Raw genomic sequence first — 22056 nt, forward strand, 5'->3', positions numbered from 1 at the left:
TCTGTGACCATACCGTGGAGAGTCTGATTGTGATAGGACACCAGAAGGGTACCCACTTGGAGTAAGGTTATTCAGAGAAGTTCCTGAAGCCGATAAAATCGACAGCAGCTAAGTTGTTGAAAATGTCACTGTAATCTAAAAAGCAGTGTGTTACTTGTCAGTTTGTGCTGTTTAAAGTTTGCAGCTGCTTGTGTGCTGTGTGTAAAGGTACTAAATCATTGTTAATAATGTGTGTATACATCCTGCATAAAGTGTGTGCTTAGGGCAAACTTTTAAAAAACTGTGTGCTATTTTGCTCTCTTGCGTGTCGTGTCTATAAGACTTTTACTAATTGCAAACTTCATAGGTTGGCTGGATGGACAATGTTACATTGTTCTTAGCGTCACGACTGACTACACCGTTGTAAACAAACAAAATAAATTCCTAGTGTTGGTGGGCTGTGATGAAGTGATACATGTGTACGCATGGCACAATGCAATAGCAACCGCTAGCAGTAGGCATTGTCTGTGTAGAAGCTTTGCTCTCCATACAATATCCTCTGCACATGCCAGTGCTTTTGGTGCCATAATTATTGACCTTCTTGTGGGATTCTCTTCCTGGGTGCTTATTGACAAGATGCTGTCTACCAGTACTCTTCTAGGAACATGTCAGGTAATCTTTATTGCTCCAGCATATAAACCTCGACCTAATGAAATTAGTGATCTAATTAAGTTTTGTACTGCAAGTAGAACTTTGTTATATCAAGGTATGAATGTATTCCTTATTAGTGTCCCTATAGACCCATATAACCAACCATAGCTGTGTGATTCTGTGATAAGCGTTACTGTATTTCACTGTGAACAAAAATAAAATTATGAACAAATTATGAAACAGTTAACCTGAGTCATTACATCTTTTTTTTTTCTCTCACAGATTCGAAATGTGGTCTCGGACTTCAGGCAGAAACTTACACTGTCTGGTTTGGGCCAGGACAGCGTCTTGAAGGAGTTCTCTACCATAGCCTAGAATAAATTTTTCAATTATTTAGGATTTATCTCGAGCGTCCAGACCACGTTTGCATTTCTGCTCAGGTGGGGAAGAGCCTAGACTGAATTTAGAAGAATATGTGAGCCGAATAGTGGCAATTGGACCAAACCAAAAACTTAGTGACACCATCTATGCATGTGGCAACAGTCTAAGCTTCAACTGGTGGTGTAAGATGTGTGCTTAATTCAGCATACGATGACATATATATAACTGGTCGTTTACTGCTTTTTGCACCTATAGTGCAGTAAGTCATGCACCCAAACTTTCATCTGTATGCAGAAAAATGGGAGTGAGAGGACCTCATAGCATACTTGTTTCTGGCCATCAAGCTGCAGGCAAGCTCTTTTGTTGTGTTCTTCATGAGTATAATGAAGTGAATGGGCATACTTCATGAACCTTTGTATGTTGCCATAGGACTAATGAAACAAGTGGAGCAAGTTATAGTGACATGCTGGCAGAAAAAAGTTTTGTCATGAGGACAGTGCTGTATTTCATTATTGAACAATTATAAAATAATGCACAAAGACACTACAGGTTGCTATAGGTTAAAGTGAAACAGCCATCTCCACATGACATCTAAAATTTTGATGAAAATTACATGTGTTGTGGATCTTCGATGTGATAACCGGTGGTTTTTGCTGCCAAAAGTATTGCCCACGTTCAAAAGAATAGCGGGAAAGAGATGCCCGAAGCCACAGGTAGCCACTTTCAGTGAACTTTATAATATTTTAACATTGACATTTACTACATAAATACTTAAAAGGAGGAATCTTCAGTGTTGCTTTTGATTCCTTTTTACAAAAGTATATTTGAACGAAAACATCCCAAACATTGCAAAATTGTACACCCTAGTGGTAATTTAAACTTTAATTTCTTGAATGCAATTTTAGTATGGATGCCACAGTTGCTTAATTAAGCAAATTAGTTGTGTATCTTTCTTATTTACCTTTCTCTAATTTTTCTATCTGTGGCAATATTCTTGCCTCAAAATTTCACTTATATGTAAGCTGCTCGATCAGTGTTCTAAATATTGAACATCGTTTTAAGCAATAAGGCAATCATTGTTCCGTACTTAGTAAGCAGCGAAGCAAGAAATGTAGCATTATTTAGTCTGATTGTTACCCATGTAGTTGGTCCAGCTTGTGCTTATTTTTAGCGCATAATAAAATTGACACCAGATCACTCAAGAACATTTCAAGCACATCACGAACTGTGATGAAATGCATTATAAGCATAAAAGGGTCACTTAACATTGCACATTGCTGGGCTAGTCACTTCATACAAGACAATGTGAAAGCAAAGAAGACTGGACAAGCGCAGTAGTTTCATGTTGTCCTTGCAGTCTTCTTCGCTGTTGTGTTGTCTCTATTCGTACTCATTCAATGATTCTCTGGTGCCCCTAGCTGGCATGTTCCCTCCCTCTCCTCTCAATATTTTTTGTTTACTCTTTTTCTTTCTGTGTCCTCTCTATTCCCTTTGAGGCTGGTGGGCACCTTTCAGAGACAGCTGCCAACTTGCCTCATTTATTAGTTTTTCGCTTTGTATAGTAATAGTAAAATAATGCACAAATAAAAAGGCAGCTGGTTCATTTCACTGCCCCTACATAACCTGCCCTTGGGTGCAGAATGCCATAACCAGCCAGTTTATTAGGGGGAGCATTGTGGGTTGAGTGCCACGTGCTAATTTTAATATGGTTGCATTACGGTCTCGTTCTGTATACTTTTAGTTGTTTTGCGAGGCAGTAAAGGAATGAACTGCTGTTTTAAAAGAAAGAGAATCAAAGGAAAGAGGATGTAAAAAAAAACAATACACTTATGTGACAGGAAATGAGGGCATTAACACTAGCCATAATAGGCCATATTTGCCTATTTTCTTTCTTAGGTTCATTATTGCATTTCTAAAATGAAATAATTGTGCAGATTTCACCTTATGTTTTCTTTGTTAAGAGGCACAATGTACACAGGTACTGTATAATATTAAATGATAGATGCTCGGTGTTAAAACAGGCAGTTCACTAAAAGACCACTGATGGCCTCATGCCCCTTACTTTTCTGCTGGTAGGTGAATTTTTTTATTGAGAAATGAATTTTGTCAAGACCTGAGTATGGGTTCAAGATTTGAAGGATGTAAATTTTATATTCAAATTAAAAAAAAAACCGGTCATGCTCATTAAATATTTACAACGAATAGAGGCTCTTATTATCTACAGTGGAGCATTATTTTTCATTTTTGTCACTTCTGTACCTTGTGGTGAAACAGGCTGTTATATTGCAGGGCTTGTTTGTTAGGGTTAGTTGGTGCAGTGAATTCATGGGATTCTTTGAGGCAGTAAGGCCCAGGTGAGAGAGACAGTAATGTATGCATGTTGCTTACAATTTTAGAGGTTGAGCAAGTTTCTTTGGGAGGGGGGCTGCATTGAGGATGTATCTGTTATACCAGTTAACATCCTTGCCTAAAACCATTTGACAGGGTAGTATACAATTGACCTACTGGTTGTTCACACCTGGTTGGCTTTTCTTACCATGAAAAAAATCAAGTTTGTACCTTTGTGGTTTCTGGCAAAGTGAATTTTTTCATGGCATCTTAAGTGGCAATTTTTTATGGTGAACAAGAAGTGAAATTTGTTTTGATTGATGTGCATATGTTCTTATTGTAAATGTTGTTTCTTATAACATTTACTTGTTTTTTTTTGTATTTATTGACTTACATTAAACAGACAACCAATTTTTAACACTGGCCTAGTGGCTGTTTTGCAAGGTTGTTAGTATTGAAGCTCTTTTTGTGCATTGTTCTTTGTGTGCTTATTGACCACACAGCAGTCAGAACATTGCCACTCGTGCATTTATTTGCTTCAAGTAATTTGGCAATTTAGTTCATTACTTTGGTTCTTTTTTCATCACTCATCAAGGAATAAGCATATCGTTAACAGCATGAAATGTGGCAGTGCATTTTTTTCCCCAACACGAACATTGCTTAAAGCTAGGTGCTTTCCTTGTGCATAACAGTGATATCAGTTAGTGTTTGATCCTTTGAAGTGCCATTATGCCATCTTTATACATTTCCATTTGTGCTGTTCTTGCTTGAAAGCTTAGGTGTTGAAACAGTACCCTAGATAGCAAAACAATTTATTGCTTAGTTCCAGGGACATCTCACTCTGTGGCAGATGCTTTATATTATTAGATTTCTGTGTACAGTTGAGGTGTCCTGCTAATATGAATAGAATGTTGTTTTTGTGATGCAAGACATTGTTCCTTACCTGAAACATCTCATGTGTGTGTCATTGCTTTTGTTCTTTATGGTAGTCTGGCTTTGCAAATAAACACCTCTCTATTCATGCTTAGCAGTCTTATGACGCACAGACCATCTGAATGTAATGCTGTTCTGAATAGGGCGACCGTGTTTTGCTTTTGTAGTTGTGGCTACTCGCGTCATTTACTTGCTCCAGTAAAAAGTGCTATTTTGCAAACTATGGTGGCAAGTTTCTTTATTATGCTTATTTATATTGTAAACTTCATATAGTACATCTTTCTATGGGCACCTTGTTTAATGTGAAAGCATTGTGCAGAAGGTGCAGTGTGTCTTTGTGGGGTTGGGTTGAGTTGTGTCAGAAAACAAAGGCAGAGTGGAGGGGGAGTGAAAATCGGTTGAGCGCAAGCGGCTGCGTCATGACATGTGATCACCACGCACCTCGCCACGCTGATAGCCACCCTGGCCGTATTATGGGATGAACTGCTCCTGTACAGTAACGCTGCACATGGGCAGCACGTGAACAGCTCCACTGGTGTGGTCGCGCACATACAGGCAGCACATGGTCATTTCGTTGCCCACTTTGCTTTGCTCGCTCCCTTGGTTTGTATTTCAAGTGATTTGCTTGGGAATGGTGATGTCACTGATCTCGAGGTTATGTGGGAAGCAGAGTCTGCTGAAACACGTCGCTGTGGGCTAGAAGTGGAAATACGCCCGAGCAAATGTCTGCATGATTAGATCATGCAGACATTTGCTCGGTTCATAAAAGCGCTTCAGATTTTCTTTCCTACTGCTAGCTGATCTCGCGCCACCTCGTTTATGTTTCGTGGTATCACGAACATTGTGCAATGATCAACACAATGCTACAAAGAGTTGATAAAACGTTCTGTTTAAGTATAGCAGCGATTACTTTATTTGTTAAAAACTATGCCAAATTTTTTTTTGTGAAGTGCTTGAATCGCAATACAGCAACAACTTTTTAATGACTGTGGTGAATGGAGGGCACAACAATCGCACTTCGTGCACTTGACACATGCAGTTACTGATTTTATTGCAGTGCAACAACTACCGCACAAAGCCTTTGCATCGTCAAAAAAATACCACTATTTATGACTGTGCTACAACCATGGAACAAACAGACTTTAACGGATGTGTGCACCATATGCGCACATGTAAACAAGTAGCGGCCAGCAGGCGATGCGACTTGCCATCCACACTATCGGGGTTCAGCCAGTGTCTGCCAGGCGGCGACTCCGCTCGATCTTGCGACCAATAGCCTGCTTCATAATTTGGAAAAAGCACAGTGATGGATGGCTTTCGCAGGACTTCGTGCAAGTTTCATTAACCATCTGCGTTTTGACTTTTTCACTTCTGAAAATTAAATGCTGCTGTCGTAAGTTGGTGCACCTGTGGCTGCTGTAAATACTAGTAGGGCTATTTTTTTACCTACGCTGGCTACACGAGTGTAGCTAGTGTAAGAAGTCGCCATTTTTCTTGGTGTAAAAAAGTGTAGCTCTGCCCACTTACACGAAGCCACTTTTTATAGCTGTAGTGTTGCATGAAAACTACTTTCCACACTGCGGTTTCGATGAGGGTAGGCAGCAGGTGACAAACAAGCAGGTTGGCATTGAAAACACGTGGTGCCATTTTGTTTCGTACTGTCTGCACTGATATAGTGACGATAGTGACTTATTAGCTGCAAAGGTGGTAGCGTAGTGCTGGGGTAACCATGTTCACAGATGAAAGTGAGCTAATCTTCCAGGAAGATAAAATTATCTTATGGTTGGTGCAGGCTGTTTCAGATTGCGCTGTATTGTACGTTGTCTTGAGGGGAAGTTGTCTTCATGCACAGCACATTTGCGATATATTTAGGTGTAGTTTATCTAATTTGTTGATGAAAGGAAACTTGTACAGAATGGGGCGTGCAACCCACCGCCCTGTTCTAAGGGGGACGCTAATAGTATCCATCCATTCCCTAAAACCCCTCAATGATTAAAAGTAGCGCTATCTCTGCCGCCATTCCCCGCTTTGCTTGTTCTTACGCGCGCTCTCGCTCCTCGATTGGGGCACCCCCTTGTCCTTTGCAGCGTAGCAGACGACGCTACGCGTAAATGTGAGCCGGGTGATAACATTTTAGCTTGGCGCTTTTACTTTAGCTCCTATTTATTTCCTGTCGCACTGAAATTTCATCCGAAAGCCTTATTTAAACCCTGGAAAAAAAAGCCGGTATGAACGAAACTATTTTTTTTTTAAAGGGGGAGGGGGGGGGGTGCGTAAGAAAACTTATGCTTTCGAGTTACGAGCGGGATAGCGTGGGCTAACGTGTTCGCGTTTCGTTGTACGGGTTTTCGCATAGTGCGGTTTGTGAATCATCGCAAGTATACTTGTGAAGCACAGCTGCCCCAAAGTGTTAGTTAAAAATAGACGCTGCATATCTGTTTTGACTACTGGCGATTGCAACTGCTCAGTTATATACAGCTACGTTGTTAAGGTGAGTGGAAACGTTAATGAAGCCACAGCCATTTGGGCATAATCGGTTTGCCTAGAGGCTTGTAATAAACATTAACATTTATTACGTTGGCACTGACTGTGTGCAATGGCTGATAACCTTGGAGCATTCGGCGGTGTTCACGCAGGCTTGTACTGAGGTGCGACATTATTTATTTATTTATTTCGTTTTCCCTGAAAATAAAAGGCGCTTCCGATTTTGTTTAGGGTCACGAATGGGCCTCGCCTGTAAGGGCCGGGGCGTGATTTATACTAATATTTCTAAACAACTTTGTAGACTTGTACAGTCCAATTATTTTCTCAGAATGCAAGTGTTCTTTTGAAGACCTTAGCGCTGAGCTGGCGGACGCTGAAGTTATCTTCATTAAATGGGTAAACGAAGAACATTCCGTTACCGAACTAATGCAGCCCGAAAATATTTCTCGCGATGCAATCAAAGGCTGAAATTGGTCGCCTGAAAAATGATCCTAAATAGTCAACTAAAGGCAAAAAATGTCCTACATAAATTAAACATCATACGTCCCGAAAACGATTCGTCGCGGACAAACACTAATGAAAAAGAAAACAGTAATGCCCTAGTAAATTTTGATCGAATAAGAAGCGTCTCACACAAAATTTTCAAAGCTGAAACATTATATTTTTTTTTTGCTAAAGTATGATCGCGTGCAAGTCTGATTTGTTAATTGAGTATTCTAACAGTTGGCGCTGTATATTTTTGCATGACTAAACACACAAGCTTAAAGAACTCAAATTTTAGTCTATGCATCATTAAATTTTCTTATACAAAAAAAAAATGCAGACTATTACTCAAGGAAGAAAAACTGAGTCGACATGGTGCTCAAAGAAGGAGTACACGACATCCGTGGTAACAGCGCGGTGCGAAAGCTTGGGAATAAATACCTCAGATACACTGTATTGTTTGGAAACCTCCTACATACCTCACAAAGGCGCGCGGACGGCGGCCCATTGAATTTTGCGCGACCAATCCGGTGCATCCATATATTTATTCGCTCCACATCATGTTTGCCGAACTGTGATGTGAAGAACTTTTTTCTTCACTAAATCGATTACGACAAACGTAGCGGCAGCAACTCATGCCGAAGAGTAGAAACAGCGCCAAGGAAGCGCGCTGTTCTTAAAGACGCGCTCACGACGAAAGCTCTGGTCACCATATAAATGATATACTACGTACACTACAGCGCGTATTCATTCATTTCTAACTAAAATGGCACCGGAGAGACTTGAGAAGCGCAGGCTTTTTTCTCGGATGAAAAAACAAAATGTTCAAAGGATGGCGTTACTTGTAAATGTTGAGGGGCTTTACTTGTCGCGATTGGTTCTGAACTGACAATATAGATCTTCGTTTAATGAGGAAAACAGTGCTAGTTTCAGTCAATACGAGACACAATCTCTCCATCCGCGTGGCTATCTCGGTTCATGTTCTGAAGGGTTGTCTGTCCCATCAAACAGTGTAGCGTGATACGCAGTCCAAATTTTGCGCTGCTTAGGTAAAGGGGATTACAGAGCGGTAAAATGCAATCTTTGGCTGTTGTAAGGTGGTGATCTCTGTTACTAAGCCCAAGGTTGGGCTTACCCGCCGAGTTACTTCAGTCGCTATGGCGCTTTGCTAGTGAAAGCCTCCGGGTCTTGTGGCGCGCACTGACCGATCTCGGTGGCTATGCCACGGGATTGTGAGTTCGATTCACGGTAGCGGCGGCTGCATTTTGGTGGAGAGGAGCTCGTGTACTTAGCGTACATCAGTGAATCCCAGGTGGTCAAACTGTAATCTGGAGTCCTCCACTGCGGCGTCCCTCATAACCAACTGTGCAGTTTTGCCATTGTCCTTCTGCTGCTACAAGAAAATCAATGCAGCTATGTGTATACAAAATACATGAATTGTACTATATGTGTGCGCTCCTGGACAGGAACCCCTTTCGGATATACTCGTCTGTAGCATCAGTTCTCGTAAGGGATATTTTATCACTTCGAAGAGTATTTTGATATGCACACGGAATAACTTCATCAAACCACAGGATGAGTGTTTATTGCTTTCTCCAGTATTTTTACAAGCATATCACTTTGGTTTAGAACGTATGACTGTTAAGCTGCCTAGTTAAATGAAGAAAACAAGTAGGCATGTACTTTCATGGCTTAGTGAAGCACTCTCATATGAAGTCCATGTGTCAGAAGGCTTTCAGCTGGTGCACCATAATGAAGCTGAAGCAGTTTGGTCGGTTGCTCATTTTACAGCATATTATTGTCTGATCAAGGAAAACGACAACACTTTGATTGGCACTGCATTCCCATCGTGAGGGTGCCTGTACCGAATCTTGTAATGGCTGGCAGCATTAACTGTAGTTGATTGCTGGATCTTCTTTCAAGCCATACCTGATGCGTAAATTCAAAACTGCTTCAGTTTTATGCTTGGTACCAGCTGTCTCTCTCTCTAGACGCTTTCGTCTTCAGTTCCTTGAAACGCTTTGGCGGCGGCGTGGAGGATAGGAAAGGGATCTCCACAGTTTCCGCCAAAGTCGTCCGTATCCAAGGTGACGATAGCGATTCCTCCCAGCTGCTTCTCGCGTGCGAATGCAGCCTGTAATAGAAATGGTCGTGCTATCAAGTCTCTGTATTAGGAAAGTGCAAGCCAGAGAGAAAAAAGAAAGTCACAGTTTCCCCCAAAAGGCGAAGCATCAATCGCGATAACAAATTAGTAGACAGCTATACGAAGTAAGGATAGTAGTTTTATCGGCCGTATAAAGTTGTAAACATAGGCATACTATCTCAATTAACAAGCGTGGTGTCACGCGCGCACACGCAGAAAGTCTCAGTTTCACCCGAAAGGCGAAGCATCGATTGCGATAGAAAATTAGTGACCAGCTCTACGTAGGAATGATTGTAGTTTTATCGGCCGTATAAACTTGGAAACATTCGCTTACTAACTAAGTTAACAAGCACAGTGTCAGCGCGCACAAGCAAACATGAACACATCACACTTGATGTGCGGGGACACTCATTGTCAAAACGCTGGTGTGAGCAAGTGCAGCAGCAGCAGCGAGCGATGTGACCTTCATGGCGGTCTATCGCTTCAACGCAAGAGCGGCGAGAACATAGCGTGCAAAAAGGTGTGGGCAAATGCACGCAAAACTGCTGCGCGACTGGACACTTGAGGCATTCGCGGGCTTTTTTCACGCTCGGAAAAACTTTTATGTAGCAGGTATTGAGCAACAGAAAGCTGTATCTGGAGTTTTTCATGTTCCGCAATTTTCTCATTGACGCTCTTCAGTTAATTATAATATTCGAGAAGCTGATTAATTAATTAATACTAATTATCTACATAGGCGGAATGAAAAAATAATTTGAGTATCTCCAAGCGATGGCAAACAACATTACCTTGGTTCTGTGCAGCTACGTGGCATTCGCATATTTTTAAACTCTGGCTAAAGTTAGCTGGGGCACCCTGTATATTGCTGTGTGCACAATAAATTATGGGTTGATAGCACTTAGTTTATCTCAGTCTGCACATCCCGTTTTTTGCCCGGTTACTCGTTTTTTGAAACTATTACGCCATGGACGCATAGACAAGTGGAACCACTGCAGTTAGCAGGGATTATGCGTGCTTGCAGAGTCTTATTACCTACTACATTAAAAAAGTATAAATTGCTTTGAAATTTAGTCCAATTTAGGCTCAGATAAAGCGTAATAAGCGAAGCCACAAGCACGAAGATCAGGCAAATCCATGTACCCCATCATTCCTTGATGGCTGAACAATCGCAGTGCCAGACTTCCCTCTAGTAATTATTGTAGGAAACTCTATGTCGTCAACGGCCACGGCGGCCGCATTTCGATGGGGGTGAAATGCGAAAACACCCGTGTGCTTAGATTTAGGTGCACGTTAAAGAAACCCAGGTGGTCAAAATTTCCGGAGTCCTCCACTACGGCGTGCCTCATAATCAGAAAGTGGTTTTGGCACGTAAAACCCCAAATATTATTATTATCTATGTCGTCTAGCAAATTATTGTAGGAAACTCTATGTCATCAAGCAGTCAGACCAGTGAAGCATCAGCACGTCTGTCTGCTTTAGAAATGCTTAATTTTCATCACGGCCCCAACGGCTGGTGGTTGGAACACTAGCGTGATAAATGAAAGAGTCGCAGCGCCACCTTGCCAATGCAGGCTGGCTACAGGAACCGCGCGCTCAAGCTTTCCATACTGTCGACAGTGCGACAGGAGAAGGCATATACCTTGTAGGAAACTCATGATTGTATTGCGCTTAGTATTATACTTACGTGAAGAACTCTAAGAACGAACATAAAAGAACAAGAAATGTACGTACATCGCGCAAGTGCGTCCATTTCTTGTTCTTTTATGTTCATTCTTCAAGTTCTTCCATGAGTATTATATGAAGCGCAACACAATCGTGAATGTCCACTAACTAGTTCATTGCTTTACTTGTAGGAAAGTTACGCGTTCACCTTGTCGTCGTCATTGTCTATTCTGAGGCAATATTTTCCTCATTCTTGCGAAGGTTGCACAACCACGCATGCTGTGCATGTTCAAAGTACCTAGTGACGAAGGCCTATGAAATACGCGTTCTAACAATACTGTGGATTGTGCAAGGCTTTGCTTATCAAGTTCGAGTATCACACAAAACGGGAGTGTGTCTGTTCCTGCCCAGTGTCTCATTTTCATGACAGTCCAAGAGGCTGGCGTCGGCAGCACTTGTGCACTTGTACGAAGCTGAAGCAGCCGCAAGGCATCTGGCATTACACGCGAATCTTGGATTATAGGTACAAGGCCTGAGGTTTATTGAGTGCGTGCAGCAATATGGCAAATTGCACAAATGAAGAAGCAAGTCGACTATAGCAACAAATTTTGAAGTTTCATTTCTGGAAATTTGTAAACCTGCCAGAGTAAATATCGCATTTGATATTGCAGCCAATATTTGCAAATACTTAGTTGTTTTAGTGTTACCATACACCGAAAGAACATCTTCCAGAAACCGTGAGGTCGCGTCACTTGCTTTAAGAATGTACAGCCGCTTCAAGGGCAAATGATTTTACATTTATTTATTGCTCAGTCACTAATGTACACAGTTTTCTTTTGATTGTCCAGAAGTTTTCATTTTTCGTACACGTTCACTACAGGGTACTTCAACGTCTTGCTTATGGCGGGAAGCGAAGTTTGGACTGTGTGCAGCCTTCTCAATCCCCGGGTCACCCAGAAACTTTTCCCTCCGTCCGCTCACCAACATTGACTCGCTAAATCTTGGACTTGCAATGATTCTCAGAGAAACACGTGTTTAGACCTAGGAACTCCTTAAGATTCCGCACAGCACGTATATCGTCGTTTGCCGCGAAGGGCTTGAAATGCGTACTGAGATGTGAAATGCGTGTAGCCTCTGCCAGACTTGTCCCGAATATCTGCTAACGTGGTTGCTCACAACATCTGTTGCCTCTCCAGGAAAGTTAAATTCGACACGTACAAACTGTGGGAGCGTGTAGAGCACCTTGAGCAGCATGTTGTCGCTGCCGGCACCGTAAACTGCGATACTTTCCAGTTTCCGGCAGTCGTGCAGCATGTTGAGGGCCTTTCTGGGTGAGCGTTCTGGCACTGATGGTGACGTGTCCGCATCTCTGTACGAGGTGGCAACCTGCTGCTCGTCCATCTGGAGCTGTTGTATGTGGAAGCGTTCCGACTCTCGGGGCATCCTGAACATGGAGTGTAACCATCGGGTGCCGCGGTTGCGTCCATTGAGAGGATCCGGAGCTTGTGGAAAGCCTCGAGAGCCTGAGCCACTGTCACATTGTTGTCGTTCTGAACGCTGCTGATCTTGAGTGACTGTAGTGTTGGACAGGCCTTAGACACGTGCAGCAATTCGCTCGTGGAGATCAGAGTTATCGATAGGCATTTGAGATGCTTCAGTGATATGAGGCACTCCCATGTGGTTATATGACGAATGAATTCCAAGCTGAAGTCGAGAGTTCAAGCACGTTGCAGGTGATGCATACCTTCAGGAGAACGTCGTATTTCATGCGAATCTCTCTGGAAGTCGAAAGCACTTTGATACATTTTAATGTGTCGAGAGCGCGGATGTAGTTGGGCCCTTGCCAGACAAGACGACGGTGCCAAGAGACTCGCAGTTTTGCAGAATGGCCGGCATGTGTTGGTTCGACAGAGCGTAGCAAGGAATCAGCAGCTCTTTCATCAGCTTGAAGTGCATTGAGAGAGAAGCGATCTCTTGGATAAAGATGTTATCACCGACGTTGAGCTTGCGTATCAGCGTGGCTCTGTTAAGACACGGTCGCTTGATGCAAAGCAAGGTGCGGCCAGCTACGTCGCGCCGCGGACAATAGGCGGGCGCGTCTCGGCCGAGTTTACAGTTGCGACTGCTTTTCTTGGTGAGGGTGCCACTGCTCGGGGATGCTTTCGCGACTTCGCGCCGGGGCTAAGCGGGCGTTGGTTCTCGCATCAGAACGTGTTTGCCTCGTGCTCTATGCATTCATCTCGTGCTTTTTTGCGTGCGTGTGTGTGAGCAAGTTAGTTCGCGTCAGGACGTGTATTGCCTCGTGCGATATGCATTCATCTCTTGCTTTTTCGTGTGCGTGTGTGTGAGCAAGCCGGTTCGCGTCAGAACGTGTTTGCCTCGTGCGATATGCATTAATCTCGTGCTTTTTCGCGTGTGTGTGTGTGAGCAAGTTTGCCTGCGCTTGCTGTGCTTTGTTAAGGCTCTTCGGTGTGCGTGTGTGCCGTAGCCAGCCTCGTTCATGTGGCGCGATGCCGCGCAACTGTTGTGTGCCACTCTGCGACACAAGTGCCAAAAAGGACCCGACTGTTAAATATCACGAGTTCCCCTGCGGCTTGGAGCTTCGAGAAGCGTGGCTAAAAGATATCTCTCGCCAAGGAGTGTCGGGAAAAGGAAGCAAGTGGGAACCGAGTGGCAGGTATCTGGTACGTTCCCTGCACTTTACAGAAAGTGACTATAAAAAGAACACGAAACTTAGGCTCCTGCTTCCAAATGCGGTACCGACCGTGTTTTGCAAATATCCACAGTACCTGCAAGAAGAGAATGTGCAGCCCAAGAAACGCCATCCAAGAAACCTTACTGATCACACAGTAGTTGAGGCAAGCGATAATTGCGGTAGCTCAGGAGAAAGCCCCAACATCGAAAGTGCCTCGCAGTTTCTCAGCGACAAGGTGGAAGCTCTAGTTCCAGAGACTGCCTTAGAATCATGCTCTGAACGTAGTTCTTTCTTCCTTGCTTATGAGAATGCAATAAAAGTATCAAGCTGCCGGCTGAAACATTTCTTGCACTTTTCTTGGCTGCAGCTGCTCTTGTAAACTTCCGACAACTTCACCTGTATTGAATTGTTTGTTTCAATTAATGACTTAAATGTGGACATCCAGGCATGTAGCCAGAATTTTTTTTTACGGGTCCTGAGGTGATTTTGATGCCAAGCAGGATGGGGAGGGGGGAGGCGCTGTTGGGCGAGTTACTTGTCAGGAACACTGGCAAGAGAGAGGAAAAGTTAAACCTCGTTAAAAGGGGCGCACTCCTTAGATAACCTCTAGCATCACTCAATATGCTTCGTTTTCATGAGAAACAATCTATTGATGATTATTTGCAATGATCAGCGTTTTTATTTCAGCTAAGCTAGTTTGCATTACTTGGGAAACTCGGTACAAGTTCTCCCTATGTAAAGTTTTTATTTTTCGTACGCATTCATGAGAAATGAATAAAAGTACTGATACATTGCTTCAAGCAGAACCTCTCGATGGAAGTGCATCACCCGGTCGTGCATCGTACGGGCAACCGTCACGGATAGCGTTCAGTTGTCTTCTTGAACAGATTTCCACTCCTGTGGCAATCTGCTGTGGCGTAATGAGCACTTCCAATGACGACTTAAAACATTTTATCTGCAATTTCCAAATATAAAACTCATTATTTACGCCTTGACTGGAGTAAAGATCGCGCTTGCCAACGCAGCTGTGAAGGCGCTCTCTATCAGCAGCCATCCCCGAGCAGTGGCGCCGCAGCGGGCGCACGGAGAATTAGGCCCGAGAGGCGCGACGCAGCGGGCCGCACCTTGTGCTTTTGGATCGAGCGGCCGTGGTTAAGACAATGCGTACACTCCCCCCCCCCCCCCCCAGTCCGCGTTGCCCAAAGGTTTATACACACCTCGGTCGAGAGGCAAGGGTCGAAGGCTAACTTCTCCCATCGCTCAGATACATCGGCTATTGTCTCAAGACAGCGTTTCGGAAGATAGCTGAATACTTTCAAGGCCACCTCAACAGGAAGGTCATCGAATCTCGTCGTAACTGCGTTGGTTCGGCCAAGGCGTTGGTTTGGCGTTCTTGATGATGACGATGATCCCTTCTTGAATTGCACAAACCCACTATACGCTTCGTGCACCGCCTATAGAGGCGCCATTGAAAGCCACCTAGCGGACGCTTCCAACAGTACACGCGGGAGCAGTAGCAGACGACAACCCTTTGCAGCAAGGATGGCTGAAGTTCGCGGCTGCGATTTCTCCTTTGTTCGGGTGCCAGGCTGCTGCTTCCGCTGTGACAGCTTTAGGGAAGATGCTGCCCTCTGTGCGAGCGGGTATGAACACGATGTTACCTGTGTTTGGGACAACATGGTCCACATACGTGCAAGGTGTGTCCCGCAGACAAACGCCATGAACCCCATTTACATGACGTGGAGCTCATATTCACTAGCCGATAAATTTTGTTGAGTGATGCGATCTCTCGATGGTTTTTTTTATTCTACCCTTGCCGCAATGCTGCTTCTGTACCTGAATAATAAGCACCCGTCGTTAGTGCAGACTTAAACAAATCCGCACGGTGCAATCTCTGCATATGCCGTTGCGATTTTTCTGCCGATGAATACATGTGACATCGCCGAATAAGTGCAGTCGAAGTCGCCTCAAGAAGAGTAATTGCCAATTTAATGATGGAAACGCTTACACTAGCCAACGAAGTCACCGAACACACGGGTTAATAAAAGCGCGTGTTAGGGCTGTACCGCCGATGCAATTCTGCTGCATACGCCGATTAACTACCGTTCCCGATGCAGTTTGTGCAATTTTAAATTCCCCAAGAGAGCTGCTTGGAAACGTACAAAGCTAAAGACTGACTAACTTTTCAGTACTTTTTTATATTACTAGAGAGAGGTGCCACATGATATATTTAAAGGCAGAGCAGCGCCAGTCAAAGTAGATGAGTGCTGGCGCAATGCCCGGTTTAGTCGTCTGCAGCGTAAGTATAAGAAAGAATTCAGTTGAGTACAAAACTCACATGCAAGAAGAGGCTACGTTGTGAAACAAACGAATCACTCGGCGTGTTAAGTTTGCTCAGGCAGCATCGAGATGTGATGACTTCCCAAACGGGACGCGAACTTTTCAGCGAGAAATGGATCAAAAATACCATATGCAGCAGCTATTAGCAATTCTCGCCCTGAACTACCTATTTTCTAAACACATTTCCAAAAACGCAAACAATATCTAAGATGCCCTCGGGTGAAAAGAATAAAGCTGTTAAAGAAGCACTTCCTTGGTATCATTCCGATAAGACACAGCGTGATTTATACCCTTTACAAGCAAGGCAGGGTGAAAACTTCGCAGCTCAAAAGAATCGACAAAAGTTATGCATGGAGCAACTAGCATCAATTAAACATGTGCAAAGCCACGCATAAAATAGATGTAAAAACATGAAGTGCGCGACAGCTGGTGCGAGGATTTACCGCGCCACATGAAACCAACCATTTCAGTTCTTGCAAACTTCAGTAGCTTTAACATACAACGCAATGCGCTCGTGCAGTCGTGCTGCCTAGCTAGCGCAACGCGGTAAAGAAGCGGACAACAATATAAGCGGCAAACAGCATTCCGAACTTTAGCGAAATGCTTTTAAACCTCATGCTGCACTGCAGACGAACTTCGTTGCTCACGCGTCTATGATCGAGGGAAAAAAAAAACACTGACGAGACAAAGGAAAGGATGAGAACAAGAAATTTCCCTTCGAAGCGACAATCCATTTTTGCTACCGTTGCTCCCGCTGATGAGGCTTTGCCGGGAATGATTAGAACCGTATCCCCGGCACGTTTTCACCGGTATTTGAGCCCCCCCACCCTGCAACAATTCTTCTTCGACATTCCCTGAAGCTTTGGCCACCCCACACGTGCGAATGGTGTTGCCTATCTTGCTCTGAAAACGTGAATAAGACAGAGAAGCACGATCAACGACACAACTACGGCGCGCGCCAGGCTCCTCTCCCGCGTGTTTTGCACAAGGCCTCCACCAGTGGCGCGTCCGTCGGCGTGCACGGCGCCTATAGGGGTTATGCCACAATCCCGGTCGACAATATAATTAACTAGCAAACAAATATGTAAACGAAGCTATGAAAGAAACCGATGACAAAATAAAATAAAATAGTGCGTAATAAGGTGTAGCGCCCACCGACGCCGCAACTAAGGTCGGCGCTCTCACAACTACCTCGTAGCAATGCCGAATGTACGAGGCGTACACAGCTAATATCCTTGCGCAACGGTGTATAGTTCCGGGTGTAACTGGCTGATTATTGGCTGCTATAGAGAGTTTCATTTTTGCTCGCTACATGATACGGTACAGCGATACATGACACGTTACGGTCTCTGCGCATGCCTGTCTTATACGGAGAATTACTGTGACAGTTACCGCCGGTAACCGTAGTAGCCACCCTAACCGTGATCAACTATAGCAACATGGCCACGCTCTTACAGCGCCGAGTTCCTGTTTCGATCTGAATTTGCGCTTGTTACTGGCTATCCGCCCTGTCAGCAAGAAACAAGTGGCGATATCCGTCATCGCTAAGTCGCATCTCAAATGAGGTCACAGCACTAGGTATGTATTGTAATTATTCAGATCGGCTGTTTGTCTTCACGCTGTTAGGACTACAGACACGTCGCCAAGCCGTAAAACTGGTTTGATTTCTAGTTAGCAGATGGCGCCACACTATTAACCCTGGTGATACGTTGACTATGCGGAACACTATAAATGCAATCTTGTTCACTGCCCCATTAATTTACCACCCTGCTCTAGCATGGTACGTGATGACGTTAGCGAGCAAACGCCAAGTAGACGTTAAGCAGCGAGACGCTGTGCCGCAGGTGAACATTTATGAAGGCGTTCGCCCTTACTGCTTGCTAAGGAGGCTGCAAAGTAACTGCAGGGAAGACGTACAGCTGAAGCGAAGCTCCGCTGTCGCATCCATGTAAACTAATCTTATGGTTATGAAGTCAAAGCATTTTTTTTTAGTCAACGCACCAACCACGGAGCATGTACCGACACGATGGCTAGCAGACGCTGAGCAGACGACGTGGCGCAGATGAGCACATCTCGAGAGGCATTCGGTCTTCCTATCGGTTCAGGATTCGTGCAGCTTCCACAGTGCTGCAAGGAACTACTGAGTATAGAGTACAGGTGCCGGCTGCGAAATATGAGGAGAATAAAGATAGGCGGCGCGTGCTCGACGCACAAGAACGGCACGCGCTGTCTGGTTCTAGAAGCCTGCTATACTGGTCCTCTTGTCCTGGCGCTCCGCTGCAACCCCTCGGTTCCCGACAAAGGTAGTCAGTCAGACAGGTAGAAATAAGAAGCGCTTAAAATAATGCTCAAAGTTGGTTGGTTGGTTGGCTGGTTTTCTCTAACGAATGGCTCATACTCACTACGGGGGATTGGCCAAGAATCGGGTGAGTCAGCAATATAATTAGTGGGGTCAAAAAAAGTCGCAGTTTCGCCCGCAAGGCGAAGCACCTATTGTTATAGCAAATTAGTGCACAGCTATACGAAGGGAGGATAGTAGTTTTATCGGCGCTGTAAACTTGGAAACATTCGCTTACTAACAGAATTAACAAGCATGGTGTCAGCGCGCACGAGCAAACATGAACACATCACACTCAATGAGCGCGGACACTCGCTGTGAAAACGTTGGTGTGAGCAAGCGCGGCAGCAGCAGCGAGCGAAGTTACGTTCGCGTGGTCTATCGCTTCGACGAAAGAGCGACAAGAACACAGCGCGCAAAAAGGTATGAGCTATCTCCAGATCACTTCCAAGCTTCCTTTAGTTATTTCCTGTAAAGATTTGCAAAATATATGTTCCTCAGATTTTGCTAAATAGGGTATCACTGGCTTCCGTATGATTCAAGGAATGCCGTTAGATCAAGCTTATTGATGTGCCTTACTCAGAACAAGAGTTGGGAGCTTTCGAAAACACTCTTTCGAGTTTCAACGTCAAAATATCGCAACTCGTGTTGTCCATTAATTCGCCCTCACTGCGCGGTCTGCTAGCCGCCTGGTTAGCTCAGATGGCAGAGCGACCGCCCGGGAAAGGCGCTGGTCCTGGGTTCGCATCCCGGAGAAAAAAGAATTTTGCTTCAGCTGCGAAGTTTTCTTTTTGAGAAACTCGTATGGGGTTTCCGTTGTAGCTTTGTCCGGTGGAGGGACACACACACACGCACGCACGCATGCACGGACCAGTCGTCGTACATGAATCAAGTTTACTCTAAACAAATGCACTCAGAATTCAGCCAGGCAGGCAAAAAAGCGTCCAATTAGTCTATATCGTCCGGCGGTGGTTCTTGAGCTGCGCATACACACTACGAACATAATAAACAGCAGAAAGAACGATCGATAGCCTAGTGGCTATGCGTTGCGCTGCTGAGCTCGAGGTCGCGGGTTCGATCCTTGCCGCGTTTCGATGGGGCGAAAATAAAATAAAACGCCCGATTTAGAAGCACGTTAAAGAACCCCGGGTGGTAAAAAGTAATCCGTAGTCCCCCCATCCACGGTGTGCCTCATAATCGGATCGCGGTTATGGCAAGTAAAACCTCAGGACTTAATTAATTTAATTTTATCCGAAACTCAACTGGCTCTGAAGGTTATGCAGGCCAAGCAACATAATTGTGTCATATGGCGGGTGTCACATGGTTTTCTAAAAGGAAAAACAATAACCCTATTGTGTATGGAGTGATGAATGAGCCTTTCTAAAGCGTTCTTTGAAGAAATTCCCAGAGGAACACGACACCTCTAGAGTTTACAAAACATTGATGAATTGTTTCGATGCGCTGGGACACAAACGGCAATTTGTCGAGCAAAGGCGCAAGACACTCTAACCACGCTTTAACAAGAAAGGCTGGCGAATTTAAGTTTAAAATAAAAAGTTGTCATCCGAGGAGGAATGATCTGACGGACACGTGCATCTTGGTAAGTACACCTTGATAATTACATTTTAAGTAAGGTGCGCTATAACGGGGAACATAATTTTGCCCACCAGTGCGGGAGAAATTTCTTTGCAGCTGAGCGGTAGCGTAGTGGTTACTGCATCCATCTCTCAACTGCACATTGCCGCAAGGTGGGGAAAGTTTTGTTTTATTCATCCCCATGCAAGCCGGGTATGAGGAGGTAGGGGAGGAGGTGGCCTGACGACGGCGTAGCGAGAAAGGCACATGGACGCAGCAAACCCTCTTTCGAGCTATTAGCTGCTGTCACAGTAAATAATAGCAAAAATAACGGCGCCCATTGTTGACCGAAGTACAAGGAGAGAGGAGGACATTTTAATGAAGAGGAAGGAGGAGAGGTCGGCCTGGAGAGCGTGTCTCTGGCTTGCGACTCCTCACAGTGGGTGAAGGGAAGTGGGGGATACAGGAAAAGGCAGGCGATTATGTCATGGTACAATTAGCTACTACATACACGTCCAATACGCGGATGCGCGCTGTAGACACAATACACGCGAGAGTAATCTTGTCCACACAAAAAAGTTATCGCGCATTTCGCACTGTCTGCACGTCTCACAGGTTCTAGAGGCGATCGTCTAAACCAGTCTCACGTAGAAAGTTCGAGTAACCCCATATAGTATAGCCAATTTATCATGTTTGATACGCTCAATTTGACACGTCGAAACTCTGTTTAAGGGCGTAAAAGTTAATGCAAAGCCCATAGTGGTTTTTATTAATATGCTGGAGCAAGTTTTCACTTCTGGGTAGTTCAGGAAACCAATTACTAATTAATCATTAAACTAATTACCTTTACTCAAAAACATTTCATTTTGTTTTTTTGTACGAATGTACTCTTCATGGCCAGAAATAAAGATGGACAAGTTGATTTAAAATGATTTTCCTTCACTTGGGATAGTGTAACAGGGCTTTCTGGGGTTAATGTGAGCACGTAGAAGCTACTGAATGCATGCTATATAAGCGTCAAGCGCGACATTCTATTTATCACTTAGCACTTATGGGTGACCCGCTATTAAACTCTGATCTGTAATGTTGTTTCAAGCCAGTTATCTGCAGAGTTAGCCTGCTGTTATTGACGTGGCACACCAGTTTACAGACAGCAGAGTTCTGTCATCTTCTACAGCGTTTTGCAATCTGAACCTTGATCTCATCTGTCGGCGCGCCGATTAACCTAACCAGCGGAAGCACACGTGACGAATGGAATTCGTAGCCCGGTGCAGTTCCTCTCGACCTTATTTGGACTTCACGCTGTTGTCGATCGACATTTTCGTCAAGTGAATTTGGCAGAAACGTCATGACACCCACATATGCTCGTCGCTATTGAGGCATCGCGCACTGGTTTATCAAGAGAACGCACGGCCCACAATCGCTTACCTTGTCTTTGGCGCTTTGAGGATCTTCGTAGCTGATCCACGTCGGAAGCAGCACCGCATAGGAGGCCTTCAGACCTTTGTCGTAGTTAACAACCCATTTATCCTTCTTCATTGATTCGCAGATCTGTAAATGTACAGCGTCGCAGGTGATGGGTGTTGGAAATTTTGTTGTTCCCATATACATGCGGCAGTATACCACCGAGATTAAGCCGCGGGTTCGATTGCCTGGTGCTGCAGGATACTTTCGAAATTCGAAAGGGCGTAAACTGCGCGTACGTAATCTGGGGCGTTGAGGCATAACGACCGCACGGGTGATTTACCTTCCCCAGCGCTAATCTCAGTTTATTTTATCTCTCCAACTATTCCTCCGAATTCATGATGAGTCACGCTTCTTGATTCCCCTTTCATGCCCAGGAACCTTGCTACTCGTTCTGCGATGCGTTTGTTTTCTGCAGCGACTCTTTGAAGAAAAAAGAAGTATGTTCTGGGCACATTTGCTGGGTGAAGCGAATGCCGAGCTACTGCGGCCGCAGCATTGAAATTTTAACATTTCGTGTCGCAAAATATTCATATGACCGTATCCTGGTACCACTGACAGGCAGGCCGACTAATTGATGTTTCAACTAGTTGGTGCAGC

At 44.5% G+C, this 22056-nt stretch overlaps 2 protein-coding genes across 3 annotated transcripts in view; one reads left to right on the forward strand and one right to left on the reverse strand.

Annotated features, from left to right (window-relative positions):
• The window catches only part of LOC142566046 (armadillo-like helical domain-containing protein 3), a 73221-nt gene extending 68861 nt beyond the window's left edge, over window positions 1-4360 (forward strand). For both annotated transcript variants that reach the window (XM_075676755.1, XM_075676756.1), the window contains exon 25: window positions 913-4360. In XM_075676755.1, coding sequence (XP_075532870.1) covers window positions 913-1005 — 93 coding nt within the window. In that variant the 3' untranslated portion in view covers window positions 1006-4360. The remainder of the gene's footprint in view (window positions 1-912) is intronic.
• Window positions 4361-8809: 4449 nt separating this feature from the next.
• The window catches only part of LOC142566253 (chitinase-3-like protein 1), a 30802-nt gene continuing 17555 nt past the window's right edge, over window positions 8810-22056 (reverse strand). Inside the window, exons 10-11 of the mRNA XM_075677095.1 lie at window positions 21421-21543; window positions 8810-9373 (exon numbers count right to left, since the gene is read on the reverse strand). Of these exons, the coding sequence (XP_075533210.1) occupies window positions 9227-9373; window positions 21421-21543 (270 nt within the window). The 3' untranslated portion in view covers window positions 8810-9226. The remainder of the gene's footprint in view (window positions 9374-21420; window positions 21544-22056) is intronic.

The sequence above is a fragment of the Dermacentor variabilis genome, unplaced genomic scaffold, assembly GCF_050947875.1.
Source record: "Dermacentor variabilis isolate Ectoservices unplaced genomic scaffold, ASM5094787v1 scaffold_12, whole genome shotgun sequence".
Taxonomy (NCBI): Eukaryota; Metazoa; Arthropoda; class Arachnida; order Ixodida; family Ixodidae; genus Dermacentor; species Dermacentor variabilis.